Source organism: Ovis aries, chromosome 1 (genome assembly GCF_016772045.2).
Source record: "Ovis aries strain OAR_USU_Benz2616 breed Rambouillet chromosome 1, ARS-UI_Ramb_v3.0, whole genome shotgun sequence".
Lineage (NCBI taxonomy): Eukaryota > Metazoa > Chordata > Mammalia > Artiodactyla > Bovidae > Ovis > Ovis aries.
Genome location: NC_056054.1, coordinates 4,812,293 through 4,830,438, shown reverse-complemented (window position 1 = coordinate 4,830,438; position 18,146 = coordinate 4,812,293). Strand labels below are relative to the sequence as shown.

The window sequence follows — 18,146 nt, the reverse complement described above, 5'->3', positions numbered from 1 at the left end:
TGAAGTCCTGAAAATATTGAGGGCTTTAAAGCATTTTCAAGTGCTAAGAAAATGAGAGTTAAAAACTAGATAATGATTGCTGTTTTGTTGTGAATGACAGTCTTTCAAAGCCTCCACATGAAAAAAGTCCTTGGCAAGGACAGTGGTCTTGGTGAAGGACATGAGTGATAATGAAAGCTCGCCTTGCGGCTTCTGAGCCCCACGCTCTGAAATGAGCAGGTAATAAACAGAAGAGTGGTTAATTTCACCTTCACTGGAGCAGGAAGGCATCCTGCAGCCACTGTTCAATCCAGCACTTCTTGCTGTAAACATGGCATTAGGGGGGATGTGAAAGTGACCCCCTTTTCCTGCTTAAGTAAATCAAAGCTAATACGCAGGTGTGCCCTGTTTTGTAGACCCCCAGCAGATTTTATTTAGACAAATGAAGTTGAATAGGTGGGTGCTGGTTCCAAGACAGGGTAGGACCCTTCACCAGGTGATGAGACTCATTCTGAAAGCGTGTTACTATGTTTTGCTATTTCCCAGGACAGAAGCTGTAATCAACTTTTCCCATGGACTCATTCAGTACTTAGCGACTTCAGGATTCCTTGCAGACACGAGGTCTTCCATGAGGGAGGGAAGACGGAAATAGTGGATGAAAAGGCACTGGAGGTAGAAAGCAAGAAAAAGGGCAAGGAAGCCGAGGACAACAGCAGGGAGAGAAACAGGAACAGGTCCTCTTAAGATCCGCATGTGGAAGCCGCAACTCTCAGTATCTCAGAGTGTCGCCTCGTTTGGAAATAGGGTCATTGCAGAGGAAACGAACTAAGCTGAGCTTCTTAGGGTGGTGACTGTTTACTTGCTAAGTCGTGTCCCACTCTTTTGCGACCCCCTGGACTGTAGCCCATCAGGCTCCTCTGTTTATGGGATTTTCCAGGCAAGCATATTGGAGTGGGTTGCCATTTCCTTCTCCAGGGGATCTTCTCAACCCACGTCTTCTCCAGGGGATCGAACCCACGTCTCCTGCATTGGCAGGCACATTTTTTATCACTCAGCCCCTGTGAAAGCCCTACACACAGGATATAGAAAGCCTAAAATCTCCCTTTAGCCTTGGCTCTAAGAAACATATAAAATGTGTCTCAGTGGGGCTTCCCTGGCGACTCATTATAAAGAATCCACCTCCCAATGCAGGTGACATGGGTTCAAGCCCTGGTGGATTCTTAGTGTGAGTCCTAATCCAATAAGGGTGTCCTTTATAAAAAGGGGAAGTTTGGAGACAGACACGCACACATAGAGGGAGGAGGTCACGTGAGGATGAAGGCAGAGACGGGAGACAGAGCGGAAGCCAAGAAGCGCAGTGACTCACAGCAAACCCCAGGGTCAGACAACACATGCAAGGATGAGGCCGGCGAGGGCCACGTGAGCCCAAGGACACTCGGCCGCCAGGGAGCAGGGGCCCAGGGACAGGACAGATGGGGAGTCGGAAGAGCGCAGAGCTTCCAAAGCGAACCAGCACCGCCGACACCGTGGTCTTGGACTTCTGGCCTCCAGAGCTGGGAGAGGAATTTTCTGTTGTTTAAGCTGCCCCCTCCGCCCCACTGTGGTACCTGTTACAGCAGCCCCGGTGAATGAACACAGAAAGAGGAAATAAATGCAGAGAATAGGAACATACAAGCACACAAGAAATAATGAGAATCAGGGGCTTCCTTGGTGGTCCAGGGGCTAAGACTCTGCATTCCCAATGCAGGGGGCCCGGGTTCAAACCCTGGTCAGGGAACTAGATCCCACAAACTGCAGCCAAGACCTGGTACATCCAAACAAGTAAGTAAATATTTCACAAAAAGATGAGAAATAAAAAATATTAAGAAATCAAGGTGGAATCAGTTTCTAACATTTCCTTTCTACTCCATGCTAAGTCACTTCAGTTGTGTCCGACTCTTTGCAACCCCATGGACTACATACAGCACACCAGGCCTTCCTGTCATTCACCATCTCCCAAAGTTTGCTCAAACTCATGTCTATTGAGTCGGTAATGCCATCCAACCATCTCATCCTCTGTCATCCCCTTTTCCTCCTGCCTTTGATCTCTCCCAGCATCAGGATCTTTTCCAGTGAGTCAACTCTTTGCATCAGGTGGCCAAAGACTGGAGCTTCAGCTTCAGCATCAGTCCTTCCAGTGGTTGATTTCCCTGAGGACTGACTGGCCAGATCTCCTTGAAGTCCAAGGGAGTCTCAAGAGTCTTCACTGAGAAGGAAATGGCAACCCACTCCAGTATTCTTGCTTGGGCAACCCCATGGACAGTATGAAAAGGGTAATTTAGGGGAGTATCTGCTGTGTTTGTCCCCTCTGTATTTTCCCCTCGAGTGGTGGCCACCTCGGGGCCTCCTGCTTCTGTGACGTGGACAGAGAGGGAGGGACACAGAGGCACCAGAAAGTCACAAGCCCTCTTGTTGGCAAACCCTGAGCCCGTGGAAGGCTGGGTGAGACCCCAGCGACACAGAGAGACAGCCAGCCGTGGCCTTGGGTACCCCATCTCCTCACTCATTAAACTCCCACAGCAACTGAGTGAGGCACTTGCTGTTGTTATCCTCATAATCACGGAAACTGAGGCACAGAAAGGACCAGCATCCCAGAGAGCAGCAGCTTCAGAGGGTGGAAGCGGGGAGACACTCCCAGCCCGAGTGGAGAGCTGGTCAGTGGGTCTCTGTCAGTGGGCATCAGCCCTGTGTCCTGGAGGACACGGAGAGGGGAGAGAGCCCTGGATGACAGAGGGTCCTGGGCAGGCAGGAGTGGCCTCCGTGGGAGCCGTGGGGTCTTAGAGGGCACCAGAATCTCCCCCAAGTCTTTGGATGCGCCCTGGGAATTGGGGGCCTTGATAGCTGGGGTAGGGATGGGGCTCATAGTTCAGTTCAGTTCAGTCACTCAGTTGTGTCCGACTCTTTGCGACCCCATGGACTGCAGCACGCCAGGCCTCCCTGTCCATCACGAACTCCCGGAGTTTACTCAAACTCATGTCCATTGAGTCAGTTATGCCATTCAACCATTTCATCCTCTGTCATCCCCTTCTCCTCCCGCCATCAATCTTTCCCAGCATCAGGGTCTTTTCCAAGGAGTCAGTTCTTCACATCAGGTGGTCAGAGTATTGGAGTTTCAGCTTTAGCATCATTCCTTCTGAAGAACACCCAGGACTGATCTCCTTTAGGATGGACTGGTTGGATCTCCTTGCAGTCCAAGGGACTCTCAAGAGTCTTCTCCAACACCACAGTTCAAAAGCATCAATTCTTCGGCACTCAGCTTTCTTTAGAGTCCAACTCTCATATCCATACATGACTACTGGAAAAACCATTGCCTTGACTAGACGGACCTTTGTTGGAAAAATAATGTCTCTCCTTTTTAATATACTGTCTAGATTGGTCATAATTTTTCTTCCAAGGAGTAAGCGTCTTTTAATCTCATGGCTGCAGTCACCATCTGTGGTGATTTTGGAGCCCAAGGAAATAAAGTTAGTCACTGTAAGAAGGACTGAATTTGAATAACCTCGGCAGCTTAGCAGCTGTGATGCTAAATGACAGTGATATAAAGGGTAAGGAAACATGCTCTCTCTGGCATACCTGAGCTTGTGGTAGGAGCTGGCTTTCAGGCACAGGGCCAGTGCTCAGAGCTGGGAAGATGTGGAGGGGCACAGCAAGGAACCAGGCAGTGGCAGGGGGGAGCATTGGGAGCTGAGCCTTGGGGGGCCAGACATGACGAAGTTGAATGTCCTCTCCTCTGAGTCTCTTTCAGGCCTAGCTGCTATGACCCTAGTGAGTTTTGGGATTTGCGTGGTGTTAAGAAGAGAGTGGAATTACACATGCTAAGCACCCCCAAACAACTCCAGCCTGGATGGGGAATTGGCGAGGCACAGACCACTTGCCCTGCTTGTCCAGCTTTGAGCCAGAAAAGGAGAGGGGTAATGCCCAGAGGTTTTTCTCCTTCCCTAAGTCTGGCACTTTTATTAGAATACGGCTTGGTGTTGGTCCATTGGAGTTGATGGTCCCACATACAAAGTATAATCATCCATTATGTGGTTTGCACTTCTGTTTGGGGAAATTTTTCAGAATAAAAATTCTCAGTATGTGTCCTCTTCCTTTGCTTTGGCTTTCCTCTTCAGGGATGTGGATTATCTTTGCCTGCCTGCGTGGATTTTCTTTGCCTACCTTTAGTATCTGTTGCTTTCTTTGTAAATCTTGTAATCTCACTTTTCATTTAGTTTTATTTAAAACGTTTCTGTCTTTCACATTTCATTTCTCTTAAAGCTTGGTTTGTTGACTTTATTCATTCTTGTATTCACTGTAATTTAGTTTTTTCCTAAAACGATTTTTCCCCTTAAAATACTCCATTTTTCCCGACTCATTTCTGCATTGTTCTAATTCCATTTTGTGTATTCTTACATATCTTCTATCAATCCCTTCTATAATTTCCTTAATGTTTATTTGCTTGGTTTGAAAGGGTAGGTTCCAGGTATGTCTGCTTTATGAGTATCTCTTTCTGTGACGTTACTTTGCTCCTTATTTTTCCTTTTTTTAAATAGAAGCTTTGCATGGGCTTTGACCTTGAACTTTTCGTTGCTTAAATATATGAGCTAATATTCCTGTATGCTGAGAAGACAGTTGGGGTCAGGGTAGCTTTTTAAATCCCAGAGAGCCCTTGTCTTCTGTGGTTTTTGTACCCGTTATTAGTATGGTGGCTTGCTTCTTGTGATGTCCTGGCTCTGTTCCCCTCCCCCAATTTATTCAGGATCTTTTTTCTTCTTCATCTCTATTGCTCCTATTCGGTGGTTCCAATTCAGTTCTACTCCCAAGAGCTTCCTTGCAGCATAAGGCCCTGTCTTCGCAGGGTCCACGTCAAGAGCGTCTAGCGGCTGGACCGCTCGCAGGTGCTCAGACTTTCCGAGGCTGTCCGCTGCCATGCCTCTGCTGGTGCAGTGGGCAAACTCCTCCCGGTCCACCCGCAGTTACTACCGTGTCCCGCTCTGCTCTCCAGGGAGGGCTTGCTGGCTGCTTCAGGGTTCTTCTCGTTTTTTGTCCCCAGTGCCTTGTACTTTGGGCTCTGAGGGGGAACTTGGTTCATTTTGTCTTGGTGTAAGTGCTGTCCGTGGGCTTTGCCGTCTAGTTGCTTTGTCTAGTTTTTATGTGGGGATCTGGGAGGGTCCACTGCCACCTTTCCAAGATAAGAACCTTAACTGGGAGAAATGAGAAAAACACGGAAAAGGCAAGGGGGAGCCAAGCCTGGAGGCAGCTTGACTGTTTTGCTGGGCTGGGTCATTTCCATTTGAGGCCGCTTCTATTTGCTTTGACGCTTCAGAGGCCGATTTTTGTTTGCTTTGACCTCAGGCAACTTTTTTTTTTTTTTGGGGGGGGTGTTAGTTCTAAAAGGTCTTGTAGGTCTTCACAGAACTGTTCAACTTCAGCTTCTTCAGCATTACTGATTGAGGCATAGACTTGGATCACTGTGATACTGAATGGTTTGCCTTGGAAACAAACAGAGATCATTCTGTTGTTTTTGAGACTGCATCCAAGTACTGCATTTCGGACTCTTTTGTTGACCATGATGGCTATTCCATTTCTTCTAAGGGATTCCTGCCCGAAGTAGTAGATATAATGGTTATCTGAGTTAAATTCACCCATTTCAGTCCATCTAGTCAAGGCTATGGTTTTTCTAGTGGCATGTATGGATGTGAGAGTTGGACTGTGAAGAAAGCTGAGTGCCAAAGAATTGATGCTTTTGAACTGTGGTGTTGGAGAAGACTCTTGAGAGTCCCTTGGACTGCAAGGAGATCCAACCAGTCCATTCTAAAGGAGATCAGCCCTGGGTGTTCTTTGGAAGGAATGATGCTAAAGCTGAAACTCCAGTACTTTGGCCATCTCATGCAAAGAGTTGACTTATTGGAAAAGACTCTGATGCTGGGAGGGATTGGGGGCAGGAGGAGAAGGGGATGACAGAAGATGAGATGGCTGGATGGCATCACTGGCTCAGTGGACATGAGTTTGAGCAGACTCAGGGAAATAGTGGAGGACAGGGAGGCCTGGCGTGCTGCAGTCCACGGGGTCGCAGAGAGTCAGACACGGCTTAGCAACTGAACAACAACAATTCTTTAAGACTCTACCATCTGCCAGGCTCTGTACTAATACCAGGAATTCAGTGAAGCAATAAAAGACATGATGTGAAAGGAGAAAGCAGACAGAACTCAGAGATCTCAACTTTAAGTAAGGAGATAGACTTCTGCTAACAGTGGTATTTTTTCATATAAACAGAATGAACAGAACATAATCAAGGCAATCCAGGAAAAAACCCTATAGCCCTTGAAGAAGAAACAAGAAATAAATAGAAACCCAATACATATTTCAATACACAGCCTGGTAAAATCTTATAACATTAGGAAAAATGAAGGTTCTTCCAAGTGCCCAAGAAGGAAATGCGTCTCTGTTTCAAAGGGATTAAAGTATCATTTTTTGATCCAAGGGAAATGTTAGCCTTTTCGCTCCTTCGGGCTAAAACTGGATCATTGTGAACACTGGAATGAAACACATGGATATGGATTACAATACAATTAAAAACAGAAAAAAGAGTCCATGTGTCCACAATTTTAAAAGGAAAGTGGGAGGGAAATTTTCCAGAAGAACGGTACCCAATAAATAAAGAATAGGAGAGAGAACTAGAACATGGCCACTTCACGACCACCAGAACAGCCATCAGTGTAGGCAGAGAGCATCAGCGGATGCTAAAACCTTTCATATGGTTGGGAGCAGAATCTCCAGAGCCCCCAGGGTCCCCCATAGATTATCATTGATGATAAAGGGGAAAATGATGCTTTACAATGGAGGGATCTGGGGAAGCTTCATCAGGGATGAAACTTTACATCACCAGTGATGGGACAGAGCTTCATCATATGCCTTCAGCATGAAAGGCTGAGAAGGACACAATACTGCCTCTTTTTTTTTTTCCTGTAAAAAGCATTCAACATGAATCAAGTCAGGAGGAAACCATTGAGCCAACCCAGCTGAAAGACAGTCTGTAAAACAGCTCAGACACTTTAAAACTGTCAACATTGGGAAGGACTGAAAACGCCTATAAACTGGTGCAGACAAAAGGAATGAAGGGCTTCCTGGTGGCTCTAAAGAGTCTGCCTACCAATGCAGGAGACATGGGTTCGACCCCCGAGTCAGGAAGATCCCCTGGAGAAAGGAAAGGGCAACCCTCTTCAGCATTCTTGCCTGGAAAATCCCATGAACAGAGGAACCTGGCGGGCTGCAGTCCATAGCGATGCAGAGTCGGACATGACGGAGAGCAACTTATCGCGCACACATGCAAAGGAATGAAAAGGGCTAAAATGATACATCGCCATCGCCTCTGTGATCACGGACGGTATTCTGTACTGAGAAAGAGTTTCAGAGGACTAACGAGGACTGTTGGGGAAAACTGATTATTAACTAGATATTAGGTAACTGTACGATACAAAAATTTTTGAGTGTGATGATCTTTTTGTGTTTCTGTGGGAGGATGTCCTTGCTGATTGTAGACGCACAAAAGTGAACATGAGGTTTGTATTAGTGTGGAAGGAGGTAGGAAGGATTTTAGGCTTGAATACGTTTTCAGGTCCTTGGGCCTGGTTTTTTAAACATTAAGAGAGAGACATCAGCTGAAGACGGTGATAGTAAATGTCCCCTCCTCATTCCTCTCAACTGGGGCTTCCCAGGTGGCTCAGTGGTAAAGAACTTGCCTGCCGATTCAGGAGATGCAAGAGACGTGGGTTCGATCCCTGGGTTGGGAAGATCTCCTGGAGTAGGAAATGGCAACCCACTCCAGTATTCTTGCCTGGAAAGCTCCATGGGCAGAGGAGGCTGGTGGGTTACAGTCCATGGAGTTGCAGAGTCGGACACGACTGAGCAGGCTGAGCGCATTCCTCCCTATTCCTCCCACGGTGGCCCCTCTTTAGAATTCTGGAAGGAATTCCTCCTAAAAGGACTCTGTGCTGGAAGTACCAGGTGCTGGCTCTAGGGCATTTTGATAATCATGAGAGCATGAACAATTCTTCATTTCCCCAACTCAGCTTCAGCCAGAAAGAATGCCCTAGGGAGCCCGGCTAGTAGGTTTGGAAATCTGCTTCTCCTACATTAAGGGAGACAGTCAAACCTACTATATCCCAGCGCAGGAAGAGCTCAAACCAATTCAATCCAACAAACATTTACTACAAGCCACCAGGGGCCAGAGTTGCGATAAAGCACAGATGAAACATACCTCCCTCTGTTGGGTCCTTAAACCCCAAGGGGTGACATACGTGTGTGACACACACATGCATCACTGTTGGTGTACTTTACCAATGTAATCTGAGAGGTTGACTTTTAGTGCCTGGATCAGTAAGCCTTCTTCCACGAGTTCCTTATACAGAGACTCAATGGTCCTGGGGAAAAAGAAGACCATCGATTCTGTGAGCCAGCACATCAAATCTGCGGTGTTCATGTTCATCCTCACAGATGTAGCAAACTTTAACCAGATCTAATTCAAAGTACTTTCATATGTACACAAATAAATTGATGTTTGAACTGTTTTTACAATTTGGGGATGAATTAGGCTTTTTAAAAACAATACTTTCACTCATCCATGGGTATATCTGATATTTCCTATTAATAAGAATTATATCTTTGGGCATCTGAGACCAGCTATAACTCTTGAAGTCTGCCCTTTTTCATAATGGTACAAATACGAGTTAGAAATTACCCAATAATAGTAATGTAACGGGCCCATAATTATATATTCAGTTAGCATCTGCAAGCTGTAGCAGATCATTAATCCTTCATGAAACTGATGTTTCCTTTTAACTCCACAGCATAATAGTTTAAAAGAAATATCTATAAGGAACAAAGGCTTATAAGGGAGATCATTTTAATGTGAAAGACAAAATGTCAAAAGCTGTGAGTGTAGTAATTCTTTAGGAGCATGTTAAGCTCTTTTCTGCTGTTTACAGATGACAAAATCACTTCTCTAAGTGGAGGGGGGGTGGCGTGGGCATGTAGCCAGCACGCTGGCAATTTATACTAATTGGGAAAAAAAAAATGAAGATAGTATTCCTCTTAATGAATGAAACTCCCAGTGAAATTAAGTGGGGCTTGGGTTGCTGGAATTCCAATAAATCACACAAATACTGTCCAGTATGGTCCTCTGAGTTGTTTCGTCTTTTCCCATTTCATTTCTAGGGGCCTTATGATTTGGTTCAGCCTAGTCTTTCATTAGAATGAAGAACTGCAGATATGTCTAAAACGTTCTTTGTTCTATGATTCAAGTTAGTATGATTAAAAAAAGACTCAATTCAAAATGGATAACCAGCAAGGACCTACTGCAGAGCACAAGGAACTCAGTGTTATGTGCCAGCCTGGCTGGGAGAGCAGACTGGGGAGAATGGACATATTGTACACGTAGGGCTAAGGCCCTTCATTGCTCACCGGAAACTACCATAACACTGGAACTCCAATATCAAATAAAATGTTTAAAATTAAAAAAAAATACTCAAGTACATCCCTGAGATTCAAGCCAAATACTATTGGGATAGATGTTAATTCAATGACTCCAGCCTTTGGTTGACTGAAATTTTATTCTATCAAATATATTTAAAATAGTGTGGTCTCAGCTGAGAAGTAAGCAAGTTTTCACTGTACATGGAATTTGGGATGATATATCTCACCTATATCAAGGAAGTACACGTTGCAGTGTTTGAACTTGAATATTTGTTTAATACAAACATATGTCTAAAATATTAACATAAAATTGAAGAAGATTCACTAAAATAATTAAAACCTAATATCTTAAGAAGCATGGAACACAAACCTATATTTGGATCTTTCCAATGAAATCAACACTTGCTATGGAATAAAAAAAAAAAGTCTAAAACTATGTATCTTATCAACTGTGGTAAAAGTGCTGATTTAAGGTTTATGCTAAGTGGGTGAGAAAAACAGAAGTTGTCTTACAGAGTCTTGGTGGAGAACTAGCCCTCTAACTGAATCCTACTTAATGAGTAACAGTCATTAAGTCTTAAAGTCATTAAGCTTTCAAAAATAAAAAGTCTTCCAGGAATGAGATGACTAGGTATTTCTGTACTTTTGGGCATAAAAGTGAACAAAATACTTTTAAAGACCATAAAATGGTCTTCATTTCACTAGAGAATTGCGTGCGGCCCATTTATGACCGTTCAACTGTAAAGAAGCATATGCCAAGAGCACATTCATCGTCTGACAGACATGGTCCACGAGCTGCACGCGTGCGCCCTGTGTGCTTAAGGCAGAGCTGCACTCAGTCGCGCAGTTCTTTAAACGTGAGTGGATAATGTCAACTTAGTAGTCGGCTCGTACTGGCAGATTCGAGGTGAGCTCTGGGTGGTTATCCAATAAGACACTTAGCAGGACCTTCTCAGAAAGACTGATGGAAGGACACGAGACAGAAGTGCCATGGGAGAGTCACTAAAGACAGAGGTGGCTCCGTGTGTAGGCAGGGGCTGGACCCTCCTCCAGGTCAGGCCCATGATGTCCCTGTGTCCCCAGGAGGCGTCAGTATCAGTCACCAGTAGGCGGTGCCTCCCCAGGAACTGGGGGCCTGTGTCTCAGAATGCTGACAGGGCAGCGGTCAGCCACCGCTCCTCACCTTGAACCTGTCCCCAAACAATGGAAACTCAGCAGCTCCTCCTTCCAGGGATATCCTAAGGAAGCTGTCTCTCCCCAGAGCCAAGGCCACACCCAGGCTGGGCGACACTGCAGAGGCTTCCTGCTGGGGGCCCGGGGCGTGCATGAGCTCTGGGGTGCTCTGGTTCCCACTTGCCACGTGGATGATCCCAGGCTGGCTTCCTCTCTCATGGGTCCTCTCTCAGGTAGAGTTTGGGACTGTATCACTGCACCCAGAGAGGAGAAAGCATGCATGCATGCTAAGTTGCTTCAGTTGCATCAGACTCTTTGCAACCCAGTGGACTGTAACCTGCCAGGCTCCTCTGTCCACTGGGTTCTCCAGGCAAGAATACTGGAGTGGGTTGCCATTTCCTCCTCCAGGGAATCTTCCCAACCTAGGGATCGAACCTGCATCTCCTGTGTCTCCTGCATTGGCAGGTTCTTTACCATGAGCGCCACCTGGGAAGTCCAAAGAAGAACTAGGGAACACACCTAACAGGGAGCAACACCTGTCACCGGTTAAATAAACCCATGGGGAAGAAAGGTGTATGCATTCAAAATGATTCCTGCCATTTCCTTAGAGGGGATTTTAATTAAACTCCTTGAAAATGTTTGAAAACCTGGGCCCTAACTATTTCTAATGCTAAAGCACTGAAGGCCATTTCAGCTTAAAGTGAGCTTTTACAATTATCCATTAATATCAAAGTTTAGCCAACGAAGCTGAAGGAGATGGAACCACCCCTTTGTGACGAGCCCTCATCCTTTGCTTCGAGGAGCATTTATAAAGGGTCCAGTGGCCAGACCCAGGGACAGGCAGGGAATAAGAACTGTGCCTGCCCTCAAGTCTCAGAATTCCCTCAGAAGCTACAGCAGGATACTATTTCTTAATAAACTTCTTCGGAACCCCAAGAATTTTAAAGCTTAAAACGTCACATGGCCTCAGAAGCGACAGGGCCGAGTCTGCATGTCCCCAGTTGAGGATGCCGGCCTGGGTGCAGGACTGCAGGGTGGTCCCGGGTCTTCGCCTACCAGCTCTGCCAGGATGAAAGGTGTGGTGGGTACAGAGCCGGTGGGGGGCGGTGGTGCCTCTACCAGGCCAGGCCGAGAGGACCCGGCCACGTCCCGGGCTCTCCTCTGGGTTGCCCGCCCCCAGGGTGCACCCCTCACCTGTCCACAGTCAGGTCTTTATCCTTCTTCCCTTTTCTGCCTTTCTTCTTATTTTTCTGGAAGAAAACGGAAGAAGAAAAAAACCCCGACCCTTTAGTAAAAACAAAGAAAAAATGAGCTCTAGAAATGAGCTGAGGAGGCTGGTTTGGGGGGTGGGGAATGGTGAAGTCAATCGTGCCCCCTGGGTCTGGAGCAGCGAGACTTCACGCCACAGGAGCGGCAGGGGAGGCGGCCACCCTGACACCCGCACAGACCCTGAGCTCCCAACAGGCCCCGGGCGCCCTGGGGCGTCTTCTGGGTCCTGGGATGCTGACGACGAAGGATGAGAGCGCCCTGTGCACCATCAGCTGTGCTTGTCCTTGGTTCTGATCGCCTCTCAGCATCCGGCCCCAAACCTAGAGCCAGAAATCCCAGGCGGCCTCTGGTTTCCCAAGGGCTCTGCACTCAGCTCCTTGTGACGGCTGCCGGGCGGTGCTGGGATGTGGTCCCTTGGAGCAGAGCTGATCGCTGAACTCTTCTGTCTCAAATACCTCCCCACTGCCCACAGGATAAAGTTCAAGCTCCCCAGCCTGACCCCTATCTTTCTTTGCCGCATCTCATGCTCCTTGGGTGACTCGTGTTCCCTGTTACACAGGATTCCCTTTGGGTCCTTCTTTTTATTAAAAATTAATTTATTTATTTTAATTGGAGGCTTATTGCTTTACAATGTTGTGGTGGTTTTTGCCACACATCGAGACGGCATGTGCGGTCCACGGGGTTGCAAAGAGCCAGACACCACTGAGCGACTGAACCGACCGGCCGACATGAATCAGCCAGGGGTGTCCATGTGCCCCCATCCTGAAGCCCCTCCCACCTCCCTCCCCATCCCCTCCCTCTGGATTGTCCCAGTGCACGGGCTTCAAGCGCCGTTTGATGTATCGAACTTGGACTGGTGATTTATTTCACACACGGGTCCTTCTTTTTTCTCTTTGTGCTGCTGCTGCTGCTGCTGCTAAGTTGCTTCAGTCGTGTCCGACACTGTGCAACCCCATAGATGGCAGCCCACCAGACTCCTCCGTCCATGGGATTCTCCAGGCAAGAATACTGGAGTGGGTTGCCATTTCCTTCTCCAGGGGATCTTCCCGACCCAGGGATCGAACCCAGGTCTCCTGCATTGCAGGCAGATGCTTTAACCTCTGAACCTCCAGGGAAGCCCCAATATGCACTCTGTCCTCTTCCACTCTTCCACGTCCATTTCCCATTCATCCATGCTTTATTATTTTTATTACATCATAATTTATGTAATCACATCTGGTTGATAAACTTTTCACATTGAATTTTTACACAGGCCCACATCACCACCACCCAGTTTAAAATTCAGAACACATTTTCGTCATTCCTGAACTCTCTTCTCACGTGGTTTTCCAGCCTTTAGGTGACCATCCCTGTGACTTCTCTGTGGACTCACATCACCTGTTCTTGGACATGGAGTCTTACAATATAGACTCTTTAGTGTCTGGCTTCCTCCAATCAGTATTACGATTACAGCATTCGGGTATGTGGCTGTAGGTAGCTATACTTGATGTTTTTCAGTATGTTAAAAGTTGAAATTTTTTATTTTGGGATGTTAGATTCACATGCAGTTCCAAGAATTGATACAGAGAGATGTAAACTTCAGAGTGTTTCTCCCAGTGGTTAATAACTTGCAGCACTTTCCCTCAAGGTCACAACCAAGATATTGAACTGATGCGGATACAGTCAAGAATGTTTCCTGTCACCATAAGGATCCTTCAAGTTGCTCCCTCGGCCACCCCAGCTTTACTAGAAACCACTAACTCCTTCTCTGTTTCTACAATTTTTGCCCTTTCAGGAATGTTCTATCGCAGAATCCTAGAGTATGTTTCTTGCTTTCAACTCATCATCAGTTCAGTTCAGTTCAGTTCAGTCGCTCAGTCGTGTCCGACTCTTTGCAACCCCATGAATCGCAGCACGCCAGGCCTCCCTGTCCATCATCAACTCCCGGAGTTCACTCAGACTCATCACTCCATCGAGTCGGTGATGCCATCCAGCCATCTCATCCTCTGTCGTCCCCTTCTCCTCCTGCCCTCAATCCCTCCCAGCATCAGAGTCTTTTCCAGTGAGTCAACTCTTCGCATCAGGTGGCCAAAGTACTGGAGTTTCAGCTTTAGAATCATTCCTTCCAAAGAAATCCCAGGGCTGATCTCCTTTAGAATGGACTGGTTGGATCTCCTTGCAGTCCAAGGGACTCTCAAGAGTCTTCTCCAACACCACAGATCAAAAGCATCAATTCTTCGGTGTTCAGCCTTCTTCACAGTTCAACTTTCACATCCATACATGATCACTGGAAAAACCATAGCCTTGACTAGATGGACCTTTGTTGGCAAAGTAATGTCTCTGCTTTTGAATATGCTGTCTAGGTTGGTCATAACTTTCCTTCCAAGGAGTAAGCGTCTTTTAATTTCATGGCTGCAATCACCATCTGCAGTGATTTTGGAGCCCCCCAAAATAAAGTCTGACACTGTTTCCACTGTCTCCCCATCTATTTCCCATGAAGTGATGGGACTGGATGCCATGATCTTCGTTTTCTGAATGTTGAGCTTTAAGCCAACTCTTTCACTCTCCTCTTGCACTTTCATCAAGAGGCTTTTAGTTCCTCTTCACTTTCTGCCATAAGGCTGGTGTCATCTGCATATCTGAGGTTATTGATATTTCTCCTGGCAATCTTGATCCAGCTTGTGCTTCTTCCAGCCCAGCGTTTCTCATGATGTACTCTGCATAGAAGTTAAATAATCAGGGTGACAGTATACAGACTTGATGTACTCCTTTTCCTATTTGGAACCAGTCTGTTGTTCCATGTCCAGTTCTAACTGTTGCTTCCTGACCTGCATACAGATTTCTTAAGAGGCAGGTCAGGTGGTCTGGTATTCCCATCTCTTTCAGAATTTTCCACAGTTTATTGTGATCCACACAGTCAAAGGCTTTGGCATAGTCAATAAAGCAGAAATAGATGTTTTTCTGGAACTCTCTTGCTTTTTCCATGATCCAGTGGATGTTGGCAATTTGATCTCTGGTTCCTCTGCCTTTTCTAAAACCAGCTTGAACATCTGGAAGTTCATGGTTCACATATTGCTGAAGCCTGGCTTGGAGAATTTTGAGCTTTACTTTACTAGTGTGTGAGATGAGTGCAATTGTGTGGTAGTTTGAGAAATCTTTGGCATTGCCTTTCTTTGGGATTGGAATGAAAAGTGACCTTTTTCAGTCCTGTGGCCACTGCTGAGTTTTCCAAATTTGCTGGCATATTGAGTGCAGCACTTTCACAGCATCATCTTTCAGGATTTGAAATAGGTCAACTGGAATTCCATCACCTCCACAAGCTTTGTTCATAGTGATGCCTCCCAAGCCCCACTTGACTTCACATTCTAGGATGTCTGGCTCTAGGTGAGTGATCACACCATTGTGATTATCTTGGATGTGAAGATCTTTTTTGTACAGTTCTTCCGTGTATTCTTGCCACCTCTTCTTAATATCTTCTACTTCTGTTAGGTCCATACCATTTCTGTCCTTTATTGAGCCCATCTTTGCATGAAATGTTCCCTTGGTATCTCTAATTTTCTTGAAGAGATCTCTAGTCTTTCCCATTCTGTTGTTTTCCTCTATTTCTTTGCACTGATCGCTGATGAAGGTTTTCTTATCTCTTCTTGCTCTTCTTTGGAACTCTGCATTCAGATGCTTATATCTTTCCTTTTCCCCTTTGCTTTTCGCCTCTCTTCTTTTCACAGCTATTTGTAAGGCTTCCCCAGACAACCATTTTGCTTATTTGCATTTCTTTTCCATGGGGATGGTCTTGAACCCTGTCTCCTGTACAATGTCAGAAACCTCCGTCCATAGTTCATCAGGCACTCTATCTATCAGATCTAGTCCCTTAAATCTATTTCTCACTTCCATTGTATGATCATTGATTTAGGTCATACCTGAATGGTCTAGTGGTTTTCCCTACTTTCTTCAATTTAAGACTGAAATTGGCAATAAGGAGCTCATGATCTGAGCCACAGTCAGCTCCTCGTCTTGTTTTTGTTGACTGTATAGAGCTTCTCCATCTTTGGCTGAAAAGAACATAATCAATCTGATTTTGGTGTTGACCATCTGGTGATGTCCATGTGTAGAGTCTTCTCTTGTGTTGTTGGAAGAGGGTGTTTGCTACGACCAGTGCGTTCTCTTGGCAAAACTCTTATTAGCCTTTGCCCTGCTTATTCCGTATTCCAAGGCCAAATTTGCCTGTTACTCCAGGTGTTTCTTGAGTTCTTACTTTTGCGTTCCAGTCCCCTATAAGGAAAAGGACATCTTTTTTGGGTGTTAGTTCTAAGAGGTCTTGTAGGTCTTCATAGAACCGTTCAACTTCAGCTTCTTCAGCGTTACTGTTTGGGGCATAGACTTGGATTACTGTGATACTGAATGGTTTGCCTTGGAAACGAACAGAGATCATTTTGTTGTTTTTGAGATTGCATCCAAGTACTGCATTTTGGAGTCTTTTGTTGACCATGATGGCTACTCCATTTTTTCTGAGGGATTCCTGCCCGCAGTAGTAGATATAATGGTCATTTGAGTTAAATTCACCCATTCCAGTCCATTTTAGTTTGCTGATTCCTAGAATGTCAACATTCACTCTTGCCATCTCCTTGATTTGCCTTGATTCATGGACCTAACATTCCAGGTTCCTCATCAAAATTCTCAGGAAATGTTCCCAGGTTATTGTATGCATGAATAGTTCACTCTTCTTTCAATTGTTGTTTCTAGTTTGGGGCTATTATGAACTGATTATGGTACACCGTGTGTGTGTGTGTGTGTGTGTGTGTGTGTGTGTGTGTGTGTGTGTGTGTGTGTGTGTGTAAGCTTTCATTTATTTGGGATAAATGCTAATGAGTGCAACTGCTGGGTTGTATGGCAGTTGCTGCGGGCTTCCCAGGTGGTAAAGAATCCACCAGCCCACACGAGAGACACAGGAATTCTCCTGTGCAGGTTTGATCCCTGGGTCCGGAATATCCCTGGAGAAGGAAATGGCTACCCACTCGAGTATTCTTGCCTGGAAAATTCCATGGGCAGAGGCAGGCTACAGTCCATGGGGTTGCAAAGAGTCAGACACAACTTGCCTACTGAACATACATACATGTGGTGACGTGTTTGGTGTTTTAAGCAATGCCAAATTTCATGTGCTGATCATACCATTTTACATTCCCACCAATCATAGAAAAGTGACAATGGTTTGTCCTTGTCCTTTTAAGCAGCTGATGTTGCCAATGCTTTTATTTCAGCCTCAAGGGTATGGGTATTTTATCCTCATGGGTATGGGGTGCTTTCTTTGTGGTTTTCATTTGCTTTTTTCTAATGGCTCATGACAGGCATCCTTTCTGTGCCCATTTCCCCTCTGTATGTCCACTTTGGTGAAACATCAGTTCATGCCCTCTGTCCATATCATAATCGGATTGTTTTCTTTTTTAAGTGTTCAGTTTTGAGTGTTCTTTTTATGTTCTACATATTAGATCTTCATTAGATACATGGTTTGTGAATACTTTCTCCCAATCTGTGGCTTGCCTTTTTACCCCCCTAACAGGCTCTTTCACAAATATGCTTAATTTTGATGAAATCCTAATTTTCCTTTAATGGATTTGTGCTTTCAGTGCTAATTCTAAGAAGGCTTTGCTAATCTTAGATCCAAAAGATTTTCCCCTATGTATTTTTTTCCCATCAATTTTTAAAAATTTTATTTATTAATTGAAGGATAAATGCTTTACAGAATTTTGTTGTTTTCTGTCAAACTTCAACATGAATCAGCCATAGGTATACATACATCCCCTCTCTTTAGAAACTCCCTCCCATCTCTCTCCCCATTCCACCCCTCTAGGTTGATACAGAGCCCCTGTTTGAGTTTCCTGAGCCATACAGCACATTCCCATGGGCTATCTATTTTACATATGGTAATGTAAGTTTCCATGTTACTCTCTCCATACATCTCACCCTCTCCTCCCCTCTCCCCATGTCCAAAGTCTATTCTGTATGTCTGTTTCTCCATTGCTGCCCTGCAAATAAATTCTTTGGTACCATTTTTCTAGATTGCGTATATATATGTTAGAATACAACATTTAACTTTCTCTTTCTGACTTACTTCACTCTATATAATAGGTTCTAGGTTCATCCACTTCATTAGAACCGACTCAAATGTGTTCCTTTTTATGGCTGAGTAATATTCCATTGTGTATATTCCCCTATATATTTTTAAAAGTTATAGTTTTACATTTTACATCTAAGTCCAT

The 18,146-nt window shown here is 45.4% G+C and overlaps 1 protein-coding gene and 1 non-coding gene across 8 annotated transcripts in view; one reads left to right on the top strand and one right to left on the bottom strand.

Annotated features, from left to right (window-relative positions):
• IQCA1 (IQ motif containing with AAA domain 1) overlaps window positions 1-18,146 on the bottom strand; it is a 195,052-nt gene that overhangs the window by 56,916 nt on the left and 119,990 nt on the right. For all 7 annotated transcript variants that reach the window (XM_060399176.1, XM_060399154.1, XM_015091828.4 and 4 more), the window contains 2 exons: window positions 11,839-11,894; window positions 8,338-8,420 (listed from right to left, as the gene is read on the bottom strand). In XM_060399176.1, the coding sequence (XP_060255159.1) occupies window positions 8,338-8,420; window positions 11,839-11,894 (139 nt within the window). The remainder of the gene's footprint in view (window positions 1-8,337; window positions 8,421-11,838; window positions 11,895-18,146) is intronic.
• TRNAG-CCC (transfer RNA glycine (anticodon CCC)) lies at window positions 1,684-1,756 on the top strand. Its single transcript has one exon. It is a non-coding gene; the product is annotated as a tRNA-Gly (tRNA).